Source organism: Solanum dulcamara, chromosome 7, assembly GCF_947179165.1.
Source record: "Solanum dulcamara chromosome 7, daSolDulc1.2, whole genome shotgun sequence".
NCBI lineage: Eukaryota > Viridiplantae > Streptophyta > Magnoliopsida > Solanales > Solanaceae > Solanum > Solanum dulcamara.
The window spans coordinates 78,494,762-78,519,990 of NC_077243.1; the positions used below are offsets into that span (position 1 = coordinate 78,494,762).

Here is a 25,229-nt window from a genome sequence, read left to right on the forward strand (position 1 = left end):
AACACTTAACCAAACAGGCTCTTAGTCCAAACTCCAATGGAAAAAACTGAACTTTGATCTTTAAGATATGCATCCACATAAATACTAGCCACATCGTTGAGCAGTACGTAAAAGTATCATAATAATTTTAAAAATCGATCGAACTAAATCAAATTGAATCGATTAGAGTTTCCAAAGTAAAATTGCATATTTCTTTATTTATTACTAGTATTTTAATACTGCTTACACATTGGTTGATGTAAGAGTTCTATAAGAAGAATAAAAATAAAAGAATATATTTGTAGTGGAGGAATCATAGTGTAGTGGTTGGTTCATATAAATTCCTTACTCATCCTAATATTAGTACAAAAAGGCATAAGATACCAAAACACATCTAAATTATAGAGGATTTGTGAATTATAAATCTAAGTTTAGGTGGGTTCTTATCATCCTTTTAATTTATTTTCTTCATATTATGTATTTCCTTCACTAATTACTTGGTAAGAAAACAAGTTAAAATACAACATATACATTGTCTTATTTCATTTGATTCTTTTAAATTCAAAACGATTGGATCTCATCATCTCTCAAGTCTTAATCTCAAGTGGTTAGATTTTTACTTTATTATATGAAGTATCACTTTAAAGAAGCATAAATTTTTCATTTTATAACTTGAAAATATTCTTTGCATTTAATATACATGAAGAAAATGGAATATTACTCAAAATCTTAATTCTATAGTCTGTACTATATTGTTTTGATACCCGAGAGGAGAAATAATAATATCCCATAAATATTTGTAAATTCTTATGATTGAATAAACGTCAATTTTTATGGATATTAAAACATTAATTCTTAAATGAAAAGAAATATTAACAACTTAAAAATAACGAAACAATCAAATTAATAGTCAACACAATAATAAAAAAAAGACAAAATAAGTAGCTCAATTAGGAGTAAAGTATGAGACAAACGTGGATGATCAATCAATTCATGTAACTAATTTTAAACGTATTCTAATTTGACTTCATCTAAGTATTGATTTCGATATGATAATTTGATATCTATTATATTTATCATTCAAAATTGTGGTTAAAATTTGATATTACTTTTGTTTTAATTTTTTTATCTGATATTTTTTTTAAAAAATAAAAATATTTTTTAAAATTTGTGATCTTAATTTAAATATATATAAAATTTATCAAAATATCATTTAACTTGAATGAAAAAGTAAAAGGAACAAATTGAAAGAAGTAAAAAGAATTTGGGGCCAATTTGGCCATCATACAAAAGGAATTCAAATAAACACAAGAAGAATTTTGGAACAAATAAAGCTTTCTTCCAAGAGTTCCTTTTTCGTCCACTCCTCTTGGCTCTGTGTGCATACATATTCTGTATGTATAGCCATGTGATCCTTATACATTTTCAATTTGCACCCAAAAGCCCTAATCAATTCATTCAATTAGGGTTTATTTTTTCTTGAATTTTTCTGTAAAGAAAACGACAGTGAAAGCTGTTTAATATACTCTCTACACATTCATATATACATACAAAAATTGTGAAAAAAAGGGAGAAAAACCAACTTGGTTATGGTTGATAGTGTGTTAAAGGGTATTAGAAATTGAGGTTGAATGGTTGTTATTGTTGTTGTTGTTGATGATGATGATGGGTCGAGAAGGTGGTGGGCATGTGGTTCCGGTGGATCCAGGTACGGTGGTGGGTGTATTGAAGAAGAAAGGTGTGGGTTCAAGGAGTTGGCTTTTGATGGATGCTTCAGGTTTGGAAACTGTTCTAGATGTTGATAAGTATGAGATTATGCATCGCGTGCAAATTCACGCTCGTGATCTTCGCATTATCGATCCTCTTCTTTCTTATCCTTCCGCCATTCTTGGCCGTGAAAGAGCTATTGTTCTTAATTTAGAGGTGATTGTTTTTTTTTTCTTATGCAGAATCTCTAATTATTGAGTAATGGGTCGAAATTGAGCAAAATGAAAATTGAGTTTTTTTTCTTATACAGAATACCCAATTATTGAGTATTGGAATGAAATGTGTTGAATTGTGCAAAATGAAGATTGAGAATTCAGAACTGATTTTTTTTTCTTATATAGAATAGCCAATTATTTGAGTATTGGAATGAAATGGGTCGAAAATTGAGCAAAATGAAAATTGGGAATTCATAAAGCCGTCCTCAATTTTGTCTGATTTGTCAACTGAGAGGTAGTTATTTGGGAATGTGCACTCTGTGTTGGGAGATGATATGCTAAATTTAGTGGTGATTGATTTTTTCCTTATACGGAATCCCTGATTATTGAGTATTGGAATGAAATCGGTTGCAATTGAGCAAAATGAAAATTGAGAAAACATAAAGGCCTCTCTACCTCCACGAGGTAGTGTACACTCCCCAAACCCCACTTTGTGGGATTTCACTGGGTATGTTGTTGTTGTTGTTATAAAGGCTAAAGCCATCCTCAATATTGTTCAATTTGTCATTGAGAAATAGTTGTTGGGAATGTCCACTCTGTGTTTGGAGATGATATGCTGATTTTTTTTGGTTCTTTTTCTTCTGTAAATAGCTATAGCTGCTCTGTAACTTTAGCAAAATGAAAATTGAGAACTCATAAAGCTGTCCGAAATTTTGTCCGCTTTGTCATTGAGACGGAGTTGTTCGGAATGTGCACTCTGTGTTATGAGATGATATGCTAATTTTTTTTTTCTGTAAATACCTATAGCTGTTTTTCGCATTTTGCTTTCTGCTTGAAAGTTTATATCCTACTTTCATTTTTCATTCGCAAGTGCTTTATTTACTAATCATTGCAATTTTTGTTCTATGTGATTAAGGGCAGCATATCAAGGCTATTATTACATCTGAAGAGGTAATTTGTGTTCTCTTTTCACAAAAGCTTCTTGTTTTCTGAACTTTTATCTTACAAAGTAATTTGAATTTCTGTTAATTGTATGTATGTATGTAGTCTATGGAACTGCATTTTGTTGTACTTCCGAATTCAGGATGCGGTCAGCCATGTTCTTGCCAATTCACTTGAGGTTTAATTGCTTTAGTATACTATTAATTTTGCTTAATGATAGGCATGCCAACAGTTTCACTTTATTAAGGCGTTAGCATTTGTTGTGTGTTGCAAAATCTTATGATTTGACATTCATCAGTTGAAATTAGGAGTTAAGACCACCAATTGCAGTACAAAGACTGGATATGGCAATTTGTCTATAATCTTTTATCGTCAGGGCTCACTTCTATTTTTCTGTGAAGTCAAAAAATGCTACCTTTTCCTTTCTCCTCTTGGAGCCCGTTCAATAATACTAGGACATGTACTTATCAAAAAATACTAGGACTTGTAACTGTATTCTTTTTGTGCTATCATTCAGAAAAGGATAGCATAATAGCAGGATTCTTTTACACGTATTTTATAGAAATTGTAACAAGAGTTAGCTTCTGAATTATGTTAGTAGGTCTTTTTGTATGACATACCGACATCTTTCACTGAGAAAATCACCTTGACTGGTCTTACTTCTAAATCTCGATAATACCATCTAGACCACATGTTCTCTTACCCTCATGCTTGTTATGGCCTTGACTTCGTTAGACCTAATTCTACTAGTGTAACAAACTTAGTCTCTTGTAGACACATAATATCAACTCTCCTCCTATTTAAGGCATACACAAATTCTTTTTTACTTTCCTATCAATGAGCCTATGTTAAAACTATCTATTCGAATACAACTCTCTTGGGGTAGTATCCATTATCTCATACATCCGATAAGATGTGGGAACCCTTTTATCTTGCATCACACCAAGCATGAATTTTGTGGGGCTTCTTCATCCGCACTCTTCCATGGTGTGGGAACCTTGGTTATACTTTGTAATTACAGAACAATGTTATGGAACCCGTTGCTCATTTAACACTAAACCTGGACACCGATATTGCAGTGTACCTAGTCACATCTCATTTAGTTCAGAGTTCATAAGATTCATCACAATTAGGATTTCTTTGTCTAGCCATTAACACACGTCAACCCTCATCCTTTATATGGATTTTAGGATGGGATATGCATTGGGAAGCTTACACAGATGGGAGTTTAGATAATTCATCATAAGTAGACTATTTTTTTTGTACTAGATGGCATCTTGCTGCAGCCTTCCTTGTTTACATGGGTTTGGGAACATATATGCTTTGCAAAACTCAGATAGTTCGTTGGAATTTTGTTTTATAACTAAAATATTTGTGGGTTCTCCTACTTGGAAGTTTGGTCAAAGTCTGGAATTGATTAAAATGTTCATTTGATCTCAAATTTAGACCACTCATCCCTGTTGTTTCTTTCCAAGTGCCCTCCTTTTCCATTTCCAGAATTTGGTCATGTACATATTATGCTGGTCAAGTCCACCGTATACCAGTAGAATTATTAATTCTTTTACATGTTTTCTCACAATATACCATCCTAGAATTCAGGTAAGCTTTTTATCTCATGTTTCACTTAACCCTGAAAAGTATGACAACTTGGCTTTCCTTTATAAGATATTAAAGTAGGTTTTTCAATATCTAATTAGATAGGTAGATATTCAACAAAGGTCTGCTTTGAAATATTAGAAGTTTGATTCTAATGCATTGTTAGATTTTAAAGTTAAATCCTTTAGGCTCTTCAGGGGGGGGGGGGCAGATATTTGTCCAAGGGTGCTCCTACTTCGGTCGCTGAGAAGTTGGAAAAGATTCGGAGAGATTTCCTCTGGGATGCAGTGTATGGGACAAGAAAATTTCACTTGGCACGGTGGTAGACCGTCACATCTCCTAAACAATGGGAGGACTCGGAATTAAATATTTAAAAGTTGTTAATAAAGCTTTACTAGGCAAATGATCGAGGTTGAGGTCCAGGCTTTGTGGAGGGGGCGATAGCCAATAAATATGGGAGTAAGGAAGAGAGTGTGTGTGTGTGGGGAAGACTAGAGATATTGTTTTTCCATTCGGTTGTGGTTTGTAGAGGAATATCATAAAGGGATGAGATTATTTTGTGCAAAATATCTCATTCAAGGCGGGAGGAGAGTTTGTTTTTGGGGACATAGATGTTGTAGGAACATAGTTGTGAAGGATGAATTTTCAGAGTTTGTACAAAATATCTTGCCAAAGAGACTCGGCAATTCAACAAATTAGAGGGACACAAAGTGGATAGACTTCTTGGGATTTGAGATTTAGATGGGATTTTCAAGACTTGGAAGTGAGTGAGTTTGAAAGATTATTAGTTTTACTTCATAGGCAAGTCAATCCGATGGATAATTTTGATGCTTTGGTGGTGTCACTACTTTTTTACCAAACACATTAATTGCTTATTATCAGTCTTAGTACTTCTATTCAAACACGTAATTGCTTATTTATAAAATCAGTTTCGTCACTTAAAAATGCTTTACAACACCTGAAGTTTATCAACTAGTTACAAATAGCTAACCCAAACACAATCTAGATTTATCTTGATCACAAGTAGGATTAGAATTCTTGCTAATGCTATATTTCTCTGAATTCAAATCAACATGAATGAGTACAAGGATCTTTATTTTAGCCACATGAGCGAGATATCATTTAGAATAAACGAAAGTTATCTTTATAATTAGACAAATGAGTCAGATTTAGTCCTACCAATTTGATTTGATCCAATTCCCTTGGCTTCCAAGTTTTTTATTTTAGGCGAGGAGAAAGAATACATCCATCTTTACTTGGGTCATTGAATTTCCATGTGGGCCGTTAGATCTTGTTATTGTGGATATCATTATTCACATCAACTTCTACACATTGAGCAACTTTCGTTTCTAAAATCAGCCCCAAATAAATGCCCATGAAATTTTCTATTGGACAGGTTCTTCTTCGGGATCCATCAGACGAAAATGTTACTCCCGTTGTTGAGGAACTTAGAAGGCGACTGAAACCAATGAATGCAAATCGTGAAGACCAGAGAGAGGAAAAAGATTCTAATGTTCAGCATGATATTGAAACAACTGAAGAAGATGGTTTTCCTCTTATCATTCTCAATTTTCTGTACTTGTGAATTTCTCACATTGGATTTTTGAGCTCATGCTTTTCATTTCTTTGGATATTACTCGCGTTCTTTTAGTGAGTATGTTGACACTTTTTCTTGTGCCAAACACAATGCAGAGTCTCCATTTGAATTCCGAGCTCTAGAGGTTGCTTTGGAAGCCATCTGTAGTTACCTTGCTGCACGCACATTAGAATTGGAAACTGCTGTTTACCCTGCTCTGGATATGCTAACATCAAAGGTGTGGATATGAAACATAAATCTGTTCAGTGTTACATTTCTATGTATGCATTATAAGTATGCTAAATGATATTGCTCTTCCATCCCTTGAAAAAAGATTCCTTCTGTCAGCATTCTTATCTTTCCCTGTTTATCCTGAATATCCGGTTATATGTCAATTGATGACTCACAATCGTTAACTGTTCCTCGCACACACACTAACACAGATAATTATTTGCGTGTGTATGCTGGAAACCTTCTATCTCAACTATCGTGCTTTTTGTTTGTTTACGTGAACTAAGATCCAATATATCATTCTTGACACACTGTTTTTTTTCGGTCCCTTTTTTTCTTTTGGTCATAGTTATCTTCTCAAGAAAACGAGACCCCATAAAATTTCGACGAGGAGTCGTAAGGTAAAAAATAAAATTTTTTGGGTGAAAGTGTTGGACTATCTTTACTCAGATAACACTTTGTTAACAACAACAAACCCAGTGTAATTCCACTAGTGGTGTCTGGGGAGGGTAGTGTGTACGCGGACCTTACCCCCTACCTTGGGAGGTAGAGAGGTTGTTTCGGATTGATCCTTAGGTCAAGAAAATAATAGGAGTGAAGAAATCATGTAATACGATAAGCGAAGTACAAGGAACAATAAATAGTAACAAAAAAGAAACCAAAAGTTACAAGAGTGATACTACGACTGCTAGTAAGGAAGAATAAACGAGACAATATACAACTACCTACTACTCTAATCCATGTCCTCCATAATCTCCTATCTAAGGTCATGTCTGCGGTAAGCTGAAACTACTATATATCCTGTTTAATCACCTCACCCCTATACTTCGGCCTACCTCTACCTCTCCTGAAATCATCCATAGCTAACCTTTCACACGTACGCATTGGATATTCTCGTGTCTCTTCTTCACATGCCCGAACCATTTCAGTCTCGCCTCCCGTAACTTGTCCTCCACTGGGGGCCACTCTCACCTTATTAACAAATAAAACTTTTGTATAACAGTAAATCAACTTTTGGTGAGGAAGAAGTGCTAGCTGCAGTCACATCTTGTGCCCCCGATAAAGCCCCTGGACCGGATGGCTTTACAATGGCCTTTTATCATAAGAATTGGGATATAATTAAGAATAACATACTTGGAGCTCTCAATCACTTCCATCATAATTGTCATATGGTGAAGTATTTTAATGCATCTTTCATTGCCCTCATACCAAAAAGAATAGGAGCTATTGCGCTAACTGACTACAGACCCAATAGCCTTATTGGTAGCTTCTATAAAATCACAGCTAAGGTGCTGGCTGAAAGACTCAAAAAGGTGATTGGAAAGCTGGTTTCAGAATATCAAAATGCTTTTATTAAAGGCAGGCAAATCACAGACGCTACACTCATTGCTAATGAAATTTTGGACTGGAAGCAGAAAAATAGGGAAGCAGGCCTCCTTTTTAAGCTTGATGTAGAAAAAGCTTTTGACAAAATAAACTGGGCATTCCTAATCTTAGTTCTCAGAAAGATGGGGTTCGGGGAAAAATGGATCAGATGGATAAGATACAGCATGTCTACTGTGAAATATTCCATCCTTATTAATAGTGGTCCAGTGGGATTCTTTTCTTCCATGAGAGGGATCAGACAAGGGGAGCCTCTCTCTCCATTTCTCTTCATCCTTGCTTTGGAGGGTCTTAGTTGCATGGTTGAGAAAGCCAAACAGAGACAGTGGCTTGAAGGTTTCAGAGTTGGAACCAACAGCAAGACTCATGTGTCCATCTCACATTTATTATTTGCAGATGACACACTTATTTTTTGTGTTGGAAAAATCATAAGTTCTCTACCTTAACCTCACCCTCATGATTTTTGAACTGTTGTCAAGCCTTCATATTAACTTGTCGAAGAGTGTTATTTATCCTGTTAATGTGGTGCCAAATTTGGTAGAGCTGGCTGATATTATGGGGTGCACTATTGGCAATTTCCCAACAACCTATTTGGGACTACCTTTGGGGGTCAAACACAAAGCAACTGAAATATGGAATGGAGTTATTGAAAAATTTGAGAAAAGACTGGCTACATGGCAAATGCAGTACCTTTCTCTAGAAGGAAGATTGGCACTAATAAACAGTGTTTTGGATAGCATCCCAACATATTTCATGTCTCTCTTCCCAATCCCCAGCAAAGTCTTGAAGCGTCTAAATAAAATCATGAGAGACTTTTTATGGGAAGGCAATAGTGGATCTCACAAATTACACCTTGTGAAGTGGCCAAAACTCACTCTTCCCAAACATCTTGGTGGCCTTGGTATCAAAGATCTTGCTATTCATAGCAAGTGTATGCTTATGAAGTGGCATTGAAGGTTCATTCAAGAGGAGGATGCTGGCCTGTGGAAAAAGGTAATTGTGGCTAAGCATGGCAGCAACACCCAATGGTGTACAAAACAATCCACACTTCCCTACAGAACTGGATTATGGAAGGCCATTAATACCTTGTGGGATGATGTTTTCAAACAAACTCGCTTTGAGATAGGGAATGGGAACCATATCAGATTCTGGCTAGACAAATGGACAGGAGATTCCACTTTGAAAGAAGCCTTCCCAAATATATTTAACATCGCTAGACATCCTAATTATTGTATTGCTCAGTACAGGGACGACAACTCTTGGAACCTGAACCTAAGAAGAAATTTGCAAGATTGGGGATTTGAAGAGTTATTGAATCTACTCAAAAGTTTGGAGAACTGCAACATTAACATTCAGCGCAGTAATAAGTTAAAATGGGACTTGAACAGTCAAGGTCTATACACAGTCAAGGCAGGATATGAACACTTGAGCTCTAATAAGATGATGATTGATCTATGGCCCTGGAAGTTAGTCTGGAAGACTAAACTTCCCCCTAAAATCTCGTGTTTTACTTGGACAGCCTTACAAGAAGCATGCCTTACTCAAGACAATCTTATGAGAAGAAGATTTCAACTGGTAAATAGGTGTTACATGTGTCAGTCAACTTCAGAAAGCATCAACCACCTTATGTTTCACTGCCCTTTTGCAACACACTTTTGGAACATGTTCCTAGCGCTTTTTGGTGTAAGTTGGTCCATGCCCTTCAATATCAGAGATGCCTACACTAGTTGGAGCTCCATGGAAGTTAGAAAATCCATTGGGAAAATCTGGATCATGACCCCAGCTTGTATTTTTTGGGTTATTTGGAATGAAAGAAACAGGAGATTTTTCGATGGAGTTTTAACTCCAATTTGTAAGCTTAAGGCTAGTTGTTTGGTTAACCTTTTTAGCTGGGCTAACTTTTCCCCTGTAAATAACTTAGGTAGTCTCACTACCTGGATTTTGTCAGCTCCTTAACTCTATAAGTTTTTTGTTCTTACTGAGCTGACAGATCCCCCTTTTGTATCTTTGCATCTACTGGATGCCTTAATGAAATCTCACTTCATCAAAAATAATTCCTTAAAAAATAATTCCTTTTTATAAACAGTAGTACTTGTAGTTGTCTTTGTTTGTCCTTTAAAAAAAAATTCCTTGCCATATTAAATACTGTTTAGACTCTCTTTTACTGCTTCTGATATGAGGAAGCGTGAATGCCCAAAAAAATTTCTATCGCGTCTTACTTTTCTCCCTATTGTTAATTTTAGCATGAGTACCCTTCACAGAAAACTTGATAGTTTTGGAGTAAAACTTGGTCATGTTTACTTCTTAAAGGATAATAAACAGATGTCAAGTAGGGAAGGCCATACTCACTCAGCACAAATTGTTAGGCCTTTTTACTCTCTCTCTCTCTCTCTCTCACACACACACACACACAGAGAGAGAGAGAGAGAGAGAGAAGACCCCCTTCCCTCTGCATGTGTATTTCAATGAAAGGTGTTCCCCAAAAACTTACAGAAAGAGCTCTTTATCCTTCACATGTTGTTCCACATATGAAGAATGCATATAATTGTGTACATGAAAAAAAAAGGAAGAATATATACTGTTTTCTTAGTTTGCTGGTATATCTAAATTCAGTGTCTTTTGGCATCTTGGACATTGCATCCGTTTCTTGCTGTTTGTCCTTGTAAAGTCTTGCTTGCATTTCACGTGGTAAGCTTAGATGCAGATTCTAACATCAACAAGTTTGAGGTTGTACTGCTTTTGAAAATTCAGCACGTTCCTTTTCTTGTTAAGAGTCTTAAGATTCTTTCTTTTCTGTGGTTCCCTTTTGCTGATCCTCACCCATATCTCCTGCGTGCACATATATGTGGATGTCTTTGTGTCTGCAATCATTGGAAAGTTGATTGCTAGAATCTTATCTATCCTTCATGGGGTAATTCTTTCAAAATAATTTTAATGCAGATTAGTAGCCGTAATCTGGATAGAGTGCGGAAATTGAAGAGTCAAATGACACGGTTGACTGCTCGTGTACAAAAGGTTAGAACCTATATTTTAGTGACATTGACATTAACTTTCTTATTTATGTTTTCATTTTTATTAGTTTGTTTTAACAGGCTGAACAACATTTAAATCCTTTGAGCTTTTTCCTCTCCAGATTGTTGAAGATATTTTGTTGAAAGAGGCATATTTTGTAATATAGTTTTATTTCATTAAAAAATGTCTTTTCATGACCACGAAATACAGCCTTCGTGTCAATTAGGGGTGTCAAATGGGTGGGGTTGGCTGAATTTAGGTGGGTCAAAATGGATGGAAAGTTACTTGGGCTGAAATGAGCTAAATAGCGGGTCATAACCCAACCCAACCCACCCAATTCTTTCTATGTTTTAATTTCTTTGTTTGTTTGTTTTTAATAATTTTTAAGCACCTAACTAAACTTCTTTTCTTCTGCTTTATTTTGGCTATATATAACATCAAAATTTTGATAAGGTTTCTCATGGGTCAATTTGAACTATATATTAGCTCAATTTTTGAATGGTTGTGTAAAATTAGGTCTTGAGCGTAACTCACACCCAAAAGTTAGATCTAAAGGAGGGGAATTGCCCAAGCCTTATAAGGAGACCATCCATCTCATTAACCATCAATGTGAAACTTTTTCTTTCTTTAACACCCTACCTTATGCCAAGGGCTGAACATCTGATGCGTGGACAAATTTAGTTTTGGGGCTCAACACTGAGTGAGATGAATCCTGCTCCGATACCATGTAAAATTAGGTGAGTTAGACCCAAGACCTAATTTTACATGGTATTAGAGCTTAGACCCATCCCAATTTATGATTTGCCGATGTTGTTGGGCCCCCATATTAATTGTCCATGCACCAGATGTCTAGTCCTGGGCGTGAGGCGGGGTGTTAAGTCTCACATCGGTGGGATGAGGGGATAATGGACTCCTTATATAGACTTGTCAATCCTCAACTCATGAGCTAGCTTTTGAGATTTGAGTTAGGCTCAAAACTCATTTCTTCACATGTTGAATTAGACATTTCCGAATGGGTTGAGCCAATGACCCGCCCTTCATCGGCTAATTTTGCCACCCCTAGTAGTGATATATGCGGCTAGTATATTTAAATTTCTTGTATATAGATATTGTACAGAAGCTGCCACCTCCCCACCAAGAAAAATAGGCAAAGAAAAACATGATAATGATCTTAAATTTAGCAGTAAGAAGCCCAGGTGTTCATACATGATTAACCTGTATATAGTAGAATTATGACCCATTATATGAACCGTATTTCTTTCTGCTCCATTTTGATATATTGTCTTGATAACCAAGAAATTTGCTGTTTCATATTCGAAACTCGGTAGAAAATGGATTCGCTGCTCTGCATTTCTCTACTGAAATCCAGTCTTGGTGTTCTACTAAATTATAAACTCATGACATGCGCCTACAACACATCCCCTGTTGTACTACCTTTACCATCAAACCAAAGCCATGGAGCTTCACTCCATTTTGATATACTAAGGGGTCGTTTCGTAGAGTGTATTAGAAAAAATAAGAGTGTTTGGCCAAAAACATCCTTAAACTATACCCCAAATTTAAACTACATCCTTAAAATATCTTTTTTGTCACAAAACATCCTTCAAGTATTTGAAAGTTAACAATTTTCATCCTTCTGTTAGATATTGTCAAAAAACTAAGATATCCTACAAAAACATGTGCAGTGCACGTGACTATCTACAAAAGTTTTCCTGCATAATTTCATTACTTGCTATAAAAAGCTCCTAAAGAAAAGAATATTAAAAATCTTGGACACTAGTGCTTGCTGAAACAAAAAATATTAGGAAGGTGTGAGGATATATGATCTGCTCTTCTTCTCATTTACCAATGAAAAGAAGCCGGAGCTTAATTATCTTCACCTTTTTCAAAGCCAAATTGTTGTTAGATCTATAATTTTTTGGGGCAATCTGATATTGAGGTGATCAAAATTTTGATTATGTCTCGCATTCAAGTTTCATTCTCCATTATTAGAAATGGAAGTCTCCAAAACACCGCTTCTAGAAGATTCAATTGAGAAGAAACATATTTCAACTGATGAGTTTTTTAATATTAAATAATAGAAAAAATAAATGAAAAATCTGTTAATTAAAAGATTTTGCATAATGCTAAACTTAATTGCCAAAAAAGTTCATGATAATATTTTTGGCGTATCTCAGAATAATAAATACGAAGTGGTGACTTAATTTTTGTGGATCTTTTAGTTTCATCACAAATTCTAGTAGAAGGATGAAGTTAATTTTTAAATACTTGGAGGATTTTTTCTCCTAAGAATGATATTTTAAGGATGTAATCTAATCTTGGAGTATAGTTTAAGGATGATTTTGGCCAATGCATGCATTAGCTTCGTGTATTAGTAGTACCTTGTTTGGTACACTTTTTCAACCTATGTATAATTAATGCTTGAGGTGTGTATTACTAGTACATGGAAATCCATGGTATTAGTAATGCAAAGGCTTTTAATGCATCAATTAGCATTGTTAAAGGTATTAGTAATGCAAAGGCTTTTAATGCATCAATTAGCATTGTTAAAGACACAATTTCCCCTAAATACGTTTTCTACATCTTTTTCACCATATTTGTGGAGGGTATTTTTGTGGTTTGAAGAATACTACTTCCTGCTAGGGCCACTGGGGAGTCCCTCTGAAGACTGACTAGAAGGATTAGGTGGTGTTAAGCTCGGGAGAGGTGCCTGAGAGCATATTAGTTATTATCTTGTGCATTTTCTTCTTGCCATATCTTTGTTTTGTTTCTTGAATCAGAATTTAAGGACCTGAGTAAAAAGGCCATCAACACTTAGAATACAGGTCCAACAGGCACTTAATGGACTGTTTGGATAGTAAAAAATCTCAGAATTTTACAATGCAAAAAGGAAAATGTAATTAGCCAAAAAAAAGGGTATTTCTTTTCTTTATTAAGCAAACTGCTTGTAAATGAAATGAAATGTAACTGCCCTCCTTCAGTTGCTCAATGCACTAGACAGTGTGTAATGCCCTTATAGCTCTTTTGATATCATAAAATCTCTGTTTTTGTAAAAAAGGAGGATATATCAGCAGTGCAATACCTGCCCTTGCTATCCTTTGTCACACTATGCACTGAACAGTCATTAACTCATTATGTTTGCTGCTTTCTGTCCTTAATTGCAGGTGAGAGATGAGCTTGAGCAACTTCTCGATGATGATGACGACATGGCTGACCTTTATTTGTCCAGAAAATTGGCTGGTGCGTCACCTGTAAGTGGATCAGGTGCAGCCAGTTGGTTTCTTGTCTCACCTACCATTGGTTCAAAAATATCTAGGGCTAGTAGAGCAAGTATTGCAACAGTTCGAGGGGATGAGAATGATGTTGAAGAGCTTGAAATGTTATTGGAGGTAAATTTCTTCTAATGCCATCATTTTTTATACCTAAGAGAAGGAAAAGTTGAAAAAAATAAATAAAGCTTCTGTTGAGCCATACTTACAAGGAAGTGAATCTCTTTCTTGCAGGCTTACTTCATGCAAATTGATGGCACATTTAATAAACTAACTACGGTATGCAAGTTTTTCCATCTTTAGCTTTAGTGATGTGAAGTTGGATATTTTAAGCTGGCAAAACCTTTTAGAACATTTAGATGGAGTTGACAGTCTCTTTAAATTTGGTCAATGTGCCTCTATAGTAGTAGAGATATCATATTACTTGGGATGGCTATAAGTGTTAATAGTAATTGTATGCTTGCCTCTGAAATTCCTTTGGAAGTGATTGAATAGCGGACTTGAGCAAATAGTCCAGTCCTTCAACCTTCCCCTTCCCCAACGAATATTTTGCATCTTGATTTTTCTACCTTTTCTCTTGGATAACATATCTGTGTCTTTGATTATCCGGCCTTGAGTGATCTGGCTCTTCCTTACAATTCAAATCTGTGGTGCTTTTTTCTTGCTTTGCCATTTTTGTTGTTATCAATTTATTTTCTGCTTGCGTATCTTGTTGATAATGTTGACAGATCCACTTGATAAAAAGGATTTTTTGACAAATCCATTTCCAATAGTTTACTTTGGCACAAAAGTAAATCCATTTCCTTTAACCCCTCTTCTCAATGCTCTACAATTTTCAATACTGATGGCCATTGCTTTTAATGAGCAGAGAGAAACCAAGTCTCCTTATGTTTTTACATATAGATATTCCTTCTTTCTGAACACGAATTGTTATTTCTTTCTTTTACCTTTTCTCTCAAGCCTCTTTAGTCTTCAAGATACAGAAAATCAGGTCATATTTTTCTGACCTCGGCAAATGTTGAAAAAAGAAGTAATTTTGAGATGGTTGTGACTAAGGGGATGAGGCCTTCCATCATCGGGTAATGGGATCTCAATGTGGACTAGTCTTTGTTGCTTTCATTGAATCCATTCATTCAACACAATGCCTCCCCCTTCATTTACCTTTTACTTACTAGCATGTGTCCCTTTTGTTCCAAATTAATGGTCTTTCTGAAATGACTATTAGATGGGTGGAAATGCACTTTTTTTTCACAACATACCTAGCGTAATTCCACAAGTGGGGTCTGGGGAGGGTGGTGTAGACGCAGCCTTACCCCTACCTTGTGAAGATAGAGAGGTTGTTCCCGAATGCATTTTATTTTTCAATTTCTAGTTAATATTTGTGTATTTTAATTGGCAGCTCCGAGAATATATTGACAACACAGAAGATTACATAAACATTCAGGTAGTTGAAATGGCAAGATAGTTTTCTTTTTGATATGATCATCTGAATGGGTTATGATGTAGAACTTATATTTCTTATTTCAGCTGGACAATCATCGAAATCAGCTCATTCAGGTGCTCTTCATTGGCATATCTTAATCACACCTACCTATCTTTTACTTTCATTTTTTTCCTACTGTGTTATCGACAATCTCGATGAAACTCACAATGACAGTTGTCTCTATGTTCATGGGCTTTTGTCATGCTGGCTGCAGTTAGAACTTTTTCTCAGTTCAGGAACTGTGTGTGCATCTATCTACTCTTTGATTGCTGGGATTTTTGGGATGAACATTCCATATTCTTGGAATCATGAACATGGTTACATGTTTAAATGGGTAAGTTTGACACCTCTTAGTGCTGACCAGCTATAATATTGTGTCTGAGTACCACACCTATACGAGAAAACAAACTAGCTACTTGGTTTATAGTTGGTTTAATGTTGTGCAGGTGGTAGCCATTAGCGGCATGATCTGCGCTGTGCTTTTCATACTTATAATCTCTTACGCTCGCTTCAAAGGGCTTGTTGGATCGTGAGTTTTACTATCAAGTGAAGGAAGATCCGATGGCGAGCTAAAGCTTTTGCCCATGTCTCATTGCCGACACACGTGATGCCTCATATGGTAATGAACTATACAGAAAACCCAAAGCTGTGAATGACCATAGTTATTTTGCTATGTCAAGACAGTTCCATTCACTCTTTCGGACAAAACAAGCTTGAGATATCTACTTCAGGGCTTACCCTGTCATATTCTTGTAATATATGAGAACTACCCAATTTTAATTGATTATGTCAATCACAACGAAAAGGTGTAATGACGATTTTTTTCTTTAAAAAAAAAAGAAAGAAACTGCTGTTGATTCGGTTATGGTCTGACATTTTTTTCGTACTGTGTTTTCTAAAAGGAAAGAAAACAAGTGTTTTGCAGCCACATTCCTTGTTCCTTAACTTGCATGAAGGATGAATAGATTGTAAGCTTTTAATGATTCACATATCATTCGGTGGTGAACATGTAGACTTTAGGCGCTCTCTCTCTCTCTCTCTCTTAGAATCTCTACATGATCCGCACATTCTTTAGCATTTAGGGGTCATGAAACAAAAATTAGGTCATTTTATCAATTTTTTGTGTGATAAAATCGCCTAACTTCAATTGCGTCGCCCTAAAATACTCCTAAACGTCGTAGAAGCCCCATCGGGGCTACTAGAGTCGTTCCTCAAGTATTTACAAATGCTATTAAAGAAAAATTCAAGAAAATTCGATTCGGACCACCGAGTCTAAAAAAATATGTGGGTCAAAATTACCTAATTTCTATTGTGTTGCTCCAAAATTCTCCTAAACACCTTAGAAGCCCGTCGGGACTACTGAAGTCGTTCTCCAGGTATTTATGGATGGGCGCCACAAAAGAAGAATGCAAGAAAATTCGACTCGAAACCCAGCACGAAAAAAATCTATGGACTAACACATACGACAAAACTGGCAAAATAGCTCAATTCCTATTGCATCGCCCTAACATGTCCTAAACACTGTAGGAGCTCAGCCAGGGTTACTCGAGTTGTTTCCTAGATTGTTATGGATGCTACCGAAGAACGATCCAAAAAAATTCAATCCATACCCCCGGCACCTAAAATATTCATGGGCTAACACACGAAAAACTGGCAAAATTGCCTAATTTCGATTGTATCGCCCCTAATATGCTCCTAAACACCGTAGAAACCCCACCGAGGCTATTGAAGTCGTTCCCGGGTTGTTACAGATGCAACTAAAGAAGAATTCAAGAAAATTCGACCCAGAACCCCAGCAACAAAAAAACTCTATGTGCAAACACACAAAAAATTGACAATATCGCCACATTTCTGTTGCATCACTCTTAAAATGCTCCTAAACGCCATAGAAGCCCCGCCGGGACTACTAAAGTCGTTCCTTAGGTCGTTACGGATGCTACTAAAAAAATATAGAAGAAAATTCGACCCAGACCCTGGAACCCAAAATATTCGTGGGCTAACACACATGAAAAACTGGCAAAGTCGCATAATTCCTATTGTGTTGCCCTAAAATGCTTCTAAACACCGTAGAAGCCTCACCTGTGCTACTAGAGTTGTTTCCCAAGTCATTATGAATGCTACTAATGAAGACTCCAAGAAAATTCAATCCGCACCCTCGGCACATAAAGAATTTATGGGCTAACACACACGAAAAATTAGGAAAATGACCTAAATCCTGTTGAGTCGCCCTAAAATGCTCCTAAACGCTGTAAAAGCCTCGCCTGGGCTACTGGAGTCATTCTCAAGGTCGTTATAGATGCCAATAAACAAGAATCTAAGAAAATTCATCTCGAACCCCTGGCACCAAATAAATCTGTAGGCTAACATATACGAAAAACTAGCAAAATATTATAATACCAATTGCATCACCATAAAATGCTACTTAACCCTGTAGAAGCCTCACCAGGGCTACTGGAGTTGTTCCCCAGGTTATTACAAATGCTACTAAAATAGAATCTAAGAAAATTTGACACGGACCCCTTGCACCAAAAAAATCTATGGGCTAACACACACGAAGAACTGGCAAAGTCACCTAATTCCTATTGCGTTACCTCTAAAATGTTCCTAAACACCGTAGAAGCCCAACCAAGGCTACTGGAGTCATTTCCCAGGTCGTTACGGACGCTAGTAAAGAAGGAGCTAATAAAATTCGACCTTAACCCCAGCACATAAAATATTCGTGGGCTAACACACTTGAAAAACTGACAAAATTGCCTAATTCATGTTGTTTCCCCCCTAAAATGCTTTTAAACACCGTAGAAGTCCCAACGAGGCTACATGAATTGTTCTTCAGGTCGTTATAAACAATACTAAAGAAGAATCCAAGAAAAGTTGATCCGGACCTCCGACACCAAAAGAATCCCTGCAAAATTGCATAATTTGCATCGCCCCTAAAATCCTCTTAAATGCCATAGAATCCCCGAAGAGGTTAATGGAGTCATTCCCCATGTCATTATAGATGCTACTAAAGAAAAATCCAAGAAAATGCTTCTAAACACCGTAGTAACCTCGATGGGGCAATTGAAGTCATTCCCTAGGTCGTTAGGACGCTACTAAAGTAGAATCTAAGAAAATTTGACTCAGACCCCCGGCACCTAAAAAATACGTGGGATAACACACACGAAAAATTGGCAAAATTTCCTAATTCTTGTTTCATCACCCCTAAAATGCTCCTAAACATCATAGAAGCCCAGCTGGGGCTACTGGAGTCGTTCTCAAGATCGTTGCGTACACAACGAAAGAAGGATCCAAGAAAATTCGACCTGAAACCCCGACACCAAAAAAATCTATGGGCTAACATATACAAAAAACTAGCAAAATCGCCTAATTTCTGTTGCATCGCCCTTAAAATGCTCCTAAACACCATAGAAACCCGCCAGGTCTATTGGAGCCATTTCCTAGGTTGTTATGGACGTTGCTAAAGAAAAATTAATGAAAATTCAACCCGGACACGCGTCACCTAAATAATTCGTGGGCTAACACACACGAAAAACTAACAAAATTGCCTAATTCCTATTGCGTCGCCCTTAAAATACTCCTAAATGCCGTAGAAGCCCATCGGGGCTATTGGAGTCGTTTTTCAGGTCATTGCGGATGCTACTAACGAAGTATCCAAGTAAATTTGAGCCGGACCCCTAGCACCTAAAAACATCTGTAGGCTGACACAAAAAACTAGCAAAATAGGCAAATTCCTATTGTGTCGCCCCTAAAACACTCTTAAATGTTGTAAAAACCCTATCAGAGCTATTGGAGTTCGTTTCCCATGTCGTTACAGATGCTACTAAATGAGGATCAATGAAAATTCATCTCGGAGAACCAGCATCTAAAAAATCTGTGGGCAAACAAACGAAAAACTAGCAAAATTACCTAATTTTGTTGTGTCGCCCCTAAACTGCTCCTAAACATCGTAGAAACCCCACCTGAGCTATTGGAGTCGTTCCCCAGGTCGTTACAATGCTACTAAAGAAGAATCCAACAAAATTCAATCCATACCCCAACACATAAAATATCCATGGATTAACACACACGAAAAAATAGCAAAATTACCTAATGTCTATTGCGTCGCCCCTAAAATGCTCCTAAATGCCGTAGAATCCCCATCGAGGCTATTGGAGTCGTTGCCAGGTCATTACGAACACTATTAAAAAGGATCTGAGAAAATTCGACCTAGACTCCCAGTATCTAAAAAATCTGTGGGCTAACAAACACAAAAAATTGGCAAATTTCCCTAATTCCTGTTGTGTCGCCCGTAAAATTTTCTTTAATGCCATAGAAGCCATGCCCAAGAACTAGAGTCATTTCCTAGGTCATTATAAATCCTACCAACGAAGAATCTAAGCAAAGTCAACCTGGACCCCCGGCACATTAAAAATTCGTGGGCTAACACACATGAAAATTGGAAATATCGCCTAACTTCTATTATGTCGCCCTAAAATGCTCCTAAACATCATAGAAGCCCCCTCGGGGCTACTAGAGTCATTCATAAGGTAGTTAAGAATGCTATTAAAGAAATCTCAAATAAAATTTGACCCAGACCCCCGACTCCAAAAAAATATGTGGGTAAACAAAATGAAAAACTGGCAAAATCACCTAATTCCTATTTTGTCACTCTAAAATACTCTTAAACGCCTTAGAAGCCCATCGGGGCTACTAAATTCGTTCCCCAAGTATTTATGAACGCTACAAAAGAAAAATCCAAGAAAATTCAATCCGGACCCCTAGTACAAAAAAATTTATGGGTTAACACACACGAAAATTGACAAAATCGCCCAATTCCTGTTGCATCGCCTCTAAAATGTCCTAAACACGGTAGAAGCTCCGCCGGAGCTACTAGAGTTGGTCCCCAGGTCATTCGCTACTAAAGAACCATCTAAAAAAATTCGACCTAGACCCCCGACACCTAAAAAATGTATGGGCTAACACACGAAAAATTGGCAAAATCGCCTAATTCCTATTGCATCATCCTTAAAATGCTACTAAACATCGTAGAATCCCCACCGAGACTACTGAAGTCATTTCTAGGTTGTTACGGATGCAAATAAAGAAGGATTCAAGAAAATTCTACCCGAAACTCCATCTACAAAAAATTTCGTGGAAAAACACACACGAAAAACTGGAAATATAGAAAAAAAATTGTTGCGTCACCCTTAAAATGCTCCTAAACGCCGTAGAAACCCCTTCGGAATTACTGAAGTCATTCATAAGATCGTTACGGATGCTACTAAAAAATATTGAAGAAAATTTGACCCAGATCCTAGAACCCAAAAAAATTGTGGGCTAACACACAAAAAACTGAAAAAATCGCCTAATTCCTATTGTGTCGCCCTTAAAAAGCTTCTAAACACCGTAGAAGCCTCACCGGGGCTACTAGAGTTATTCTCCAGGTAATTACGAACACTACTAACAAAGACTCCAAGAGAATTCAATCCGCATCCCTGGCACATAAAAAAATTGCAGGCTAACACACACGAAAAACCAGTAAAATGACCTAATTCTTGTTGGGTCGCCTAAAAATGCTCCTAAATGCTGTAGAAGCCCCGCTAAGGCTATTGGAATCGTTTCTGAAGTCATTACAGACGCTACTAAAGAAGAATTCAAGAAAATTCATCCCGTACCCCCCACATCAAATTAATCTGTAGGCTAACACACATGAAAAATTGGCAAAATATTGTAATACCAATTTCGTCACCCTAAAATATTCCTTAATGCCGTAGAAGCCCCGCTGGGGCTACTAGACTCTTTTCCCAGGTCGTTACGAATGCTACTAAAAAAGAATCTACCAAAATTTGACCCGAACCCCCGGTACCAAAAAACCCATGGGCTAACACACACGAAAAATTGGCAATATTGCCTAATTACTATTGCATTGCCCTTAAAATGCTCCTAAACATCATAGAAGTCTCGCCAAGGCTACTAGAGTCATTCTCCAGGTCGTTACGGACGCTACTAAAGAAGGAGCTAGTAAAATTCGACCTTAACCCTAGCACCTAAAAAAATCCACGGGCTTGAAAAACTGGCAAAATCACCTAATTCATGTTGCATCGCCCCTAAAATGCTTCTAAACGCCATAGAAGTCCCACTAAGGTTACTGGAATTGTTTTGCAGGTCGTTACGAATAATACTAAAGAAGAATCCAAGAAAAGTTGACATAGACCTCCGACACCTAAAGAATTCCTAAGCTAACACACATGAAAAATTGGAAAAACCTCCTAATTTATATTGCGTCGCCCCTAAAATCCTCCTAAATGCCATAGAAGCCCCGATGAGGTTACTGGAGTCATTTCCCATGTCGTTATGGATGCTACTAAAGAATAATCCAAGAAAATGCTTCTAAACACCGTAGAAGCCTCATTGGGCTATTGAAGTCATTTCCTAGGTCGTTAGGACACTACTAAAGAAGAATCTAAGAAAATTCAAATTGGACCCCCGACACCTAAAAAATACGTGGGGGTTAGCACATGAAAAACTAGCAAAATCGCCTACCTCCTGTTGCATCACTCCTAAAATGCTCCTAAACATCATAGAAGCCTCGCTGGGGCTACTGGAATCGTTCTCCAGTTCATTGCAAACACAACGAAAGAAGGATCCAAGAAAAGTCAACTTGAAACCCCGACACCTAAAAAATCTGTGGACTAACACATACAAAAAATAGCAAAATTGCTTGATTCTTGTTGCACCGTCCTTAAAATGCTCCTAAACACCATAGAAACCCGCCAAGGCTACTGAAGCCATTTCCTAGGTCGTTACAGACGCTACTAAAGAAGAATTAATGAAAACTCGAGCCGGACACTTGGCACCTAAAAGATCTGCGGGCTAACACACATGAAAAACTAGCAAAATCGCTTAATTCTTATTGCGTCGCCCCTAAAATGCTCCTAATCACTGTAGAAGCTAGCCGGGGATACTCGAGTCGTTTCTCAAATCATTACGGATGCTACTAAAGAAGGATCCAAAAAAATTTGACCCGGATCCCTTGCACTTAAAAAAATCTGTGGGCTAACACACACGAAAAACTGACAAAATCGCCTAATTGCTTTTGTGTCGCCCCTAAAATGCTCCTAAATATTATAGAAACCCTATCGGGGCTTTTGGAGTTCGTTCCCCATGTCATTAAGAAAGCTACTAAAGAAGGATCCAAGAAAATTCAACTCGGACCCCCGTCATCTAAAAAATTTGTGGGCTAACACAATCTAAAAACTTGGAAAATCGCCTAATTCTGTTGTGTCACCTCTAAAGTGCTCCTAAATGCCGTATAAGACCCACAGGAGCTACTAGAGTCGTTTCTCAAGTTGTTACGAATGCTACTAAAGAAGAATCCAAGAAAATTTGACTCGGACCCCTGACACCTAAAAATTACATGGCTCACACACAAAAAAAATAGTAAAATCACCTAATTTTTATTGCGTCTCCCCTAAAATGCTCCTAAATGCCGTAGAATTCCTACTAGGGCTACTGGAGTCATTCCCCAGGTCATTATGGACGCTACTAAAGAAGAATCCAATAAAATTCTACCTAGACCTTCAGCACCTAAAAAATCTGTGGGTTAACACACGCGAAAAACTGGCAAATTTGGCTAATTCCGGTTGCGTCGCCCCTAAAATTCTCCTCAATGTCATAGAAACCCTGCCCAGGCACTATAGTCATTTTCTAGGTTATTATAAACGCTACTAAAGAAGAATATAAGAAAATTCAACCCGAACACCCGGCACCTTAAAAATCTGTACGCTAACACACACGAAAAATTTGTAAAATCGCATAACTTTTATTGCGTCATCCTAAAATGCTCCTAAAAGTCGTAGAAACCCCCTCGGGGCTATTAGAGTCATTCCCCAGGTAGTTACGAATATTATTAAAGAAAAATCCAAGAAAATTTGACCCGAACCCCCAAGTCCAAAAAAATCTGTGAGTTAACACACATGAAAATCTGGCAAAATCACCTAATTCCTATTGTTTCGCCCTAAAATACTCCTAAATGCCTTAGAAGCCCCGTCGGGACTGCTGAAGTAATTCCTCAGGTATTTACGGATGCTACTAAATGAGAATTCAAGAAAATTCGACCCAGACCCCAGTCCGAAAAAAAATCTATGGACTAACACACACAAAAAACTTACAAAATCGCTCAATTCTTGTTGCGTCACCCCTAAAATGTCCTAAACACCGTAGAAGCCCCGTCGGGCTACTCGATTCATTCCCAGGTCGTTACGGACGCTACTAAAGAAATAAACAAAAACATTCGACCCAGATCCCCTGCACCTAAAAAATGCATGGGCTAACACACACAAAAAATTAACAAAATTGCCTAATTCCTATTGTATCGCCCTAAAATGCTCCTAAACACCATAGAAGCCCCACCGAGTCTATTGAAGTTGTTCCAAGGTCGTTACGAATTCAACTAAAAAAAGATTCAAGAAAATTCGACCTAGAACCCCAGCTACAAAAAACTCTGTGGGCCAACACATATGAAAAACTGGTAATTTTGCCATCTTTTTCTTGCGTCACCCTTAAAATGCTCCTAAACGCCGTACAAGCCCCTTTGGGGTTACTGAAGTCACTCCTCAGGTCGTTATGGTTGCTACTAAAAAAGGATCCAAGAAAATTCAATCCAGACCCCCGGAACCCAAAAGATTCGTGAGCTAACACACAAAAAATTAGCAAAATCGCCTAATTCCTACTGTGTCGCCCCTAAAATACTTCTAAACACCGTAGAACCCTCGTCGGGGCTACTAGAGTCGTTTTCCAGGTCATTACGAACGCAACTAACAAAAAATCCAAGAAAATTTAATTTGCACCCCCAACACATAAAAAATTCGTGGGCACACACGAAAAATTGGCAAAATGACTTAATTCCTGTTGGGTCACCCTAAAATGGTCCTAAACGTTGTAGAAGCCTTGCTTGGGCTACTGTAGTCTTTTCGAGGTTGTTACAAACGCTACAAAAGAAGAATCCAAGAAAATTCATCCCGCACCCCTGGCATCAAATAAATCAATAGGCTAACATATACAAAAAACTGGCAAAATATTGTAATACCAATTAGAAACCCCTTCAGAGCTACTGAAGTCGTTCCCTAGGTCGTTACGATTGCTATTAAAAATGAATCAAAAAAAATTCGACTCGGACCTCGGCACCAAAAAAAAAGATGGGCTAACACGCATGAAAATCTGGCAAAATCACCTAATTTCTATTGCGTTTCCCCTAAAATGCTCATAAACAACGTAGAAGTTCCGCCGAAGCTACTGGAGTCATTTTCCAAGACGTTATGAACGCTACTAAAGAAGGACCTAAAAATATTTGACCTTAACCCCCGTCACCTAAAATATTCGTGGGCTAACACACTCGAAAAACTGGCGAAATCCCATAATTCAAGTTGCATCACCCTTAAAATGCTTTTAAATGCCGTAAATGTCCCAACGAGGCTACTGAAATTGTTCTGCAGGTCGTTACGGACAATACTAAAGAATAATCCAAGAAAAGTTAACCCGGACCTCCGAAAGCTAAAAAACTCCTGAGCTAACACACACGAAAAATTGACAAAATATTTTAATTCCTGTTGCGCAACCCCTAAAATCCTCTTAAATGCCATAGAAACCCAGGCGAGGCTACTGGAGTCATTGCCCAGGTCGTTACAGATGCTACTAAAGAAGAATCCAAAAAAATGCTCCTAAACACCATAGAAGCCCCGCCTGGGCTATTGAAGTCATTTCCTAGGTCGTTAGGACGCTTAAAGAAGGATCTAAGAAAATTTAACTCAGACCCTCATTGCCTAAAAAATACGTGGGTAACACATACAAAAAACTGG

The 25,229-nt window shown here is 37.3% G+C and overlaps 1 protein-coding gene across 2 annotated transcripts; it reads left to right on the forward strand.

Annotated features, from left to right (window-relative positions):
• The first annotated feature begins 1,274 nt into the window (after positions 1 to 1,274).
• On the forward strand, positions 1,275 to 16,258 carry LOC129894221 (magnesium transporter MRS2-I-like). Of its 2 annotated transcripts, XM_055969800.1 has the most exons (11): positions 1,281 to 1,902; positions 2,823 to 2,852; positions 5,836 to 5,986; positions 6,132 to 6,253; positions 10,570 to 10,644; positions 13,806 to 14,030; positions 14,145 to 14,189; positions 15,310 to 15,354; positions 15,438 to 15,467; positions 15,608 to 15,727; positions 15,840 to 16,258. In XM_055969800.1, the coding sequence occupies exons 1-11, from the start codon at positions 1,636 to 1,638 to the stop codon at positions 15,924 to 15,926; spliced, it is 1,197 nt and encodes a 398-aa protein (XP_055825775.1). In that variant the 5' UTR covers positions 1,281 to 1,635; the 3' UTR covers positions 15,927 to 16,258. The 2 variants fall into 2 exon arrangements, with proteins under 2 accessions (XP_055825777.1, XP_055825775.1); XM_055969802.1 differs by lacking the exon at positions 15,840 to 16,258 and having other exon boundaries at positions 1,275 to 1,902; positions 15,568 to 15,727.
• Positions 16,259 to 25,229: the final 8,971 nt, after the last annotated feature.

Coding starts and splice junctions, on each gene's coding strand:
- LOC129894221 (XM_055969800.1), top strand. CDS start 1,636: ATGATGATGATGGGTCGAGAAGGTGGTGGGCATGTGGTTCCGGTGGAT. Junction 5,987..6,131: donor TGAAACAACTGAAGAAGATG/GTTTTCCTCTTA, acceptor AACACAATGCAG/AGTCTCCATTTGAATTCCGA. Junction 14,031..14,144: donor AGCTTGAAATGTTATTGGAG/GTAAATTTCTTC, acceptor TCTTTCTTGCAG/GCTTACTTCATGCAAATTGA.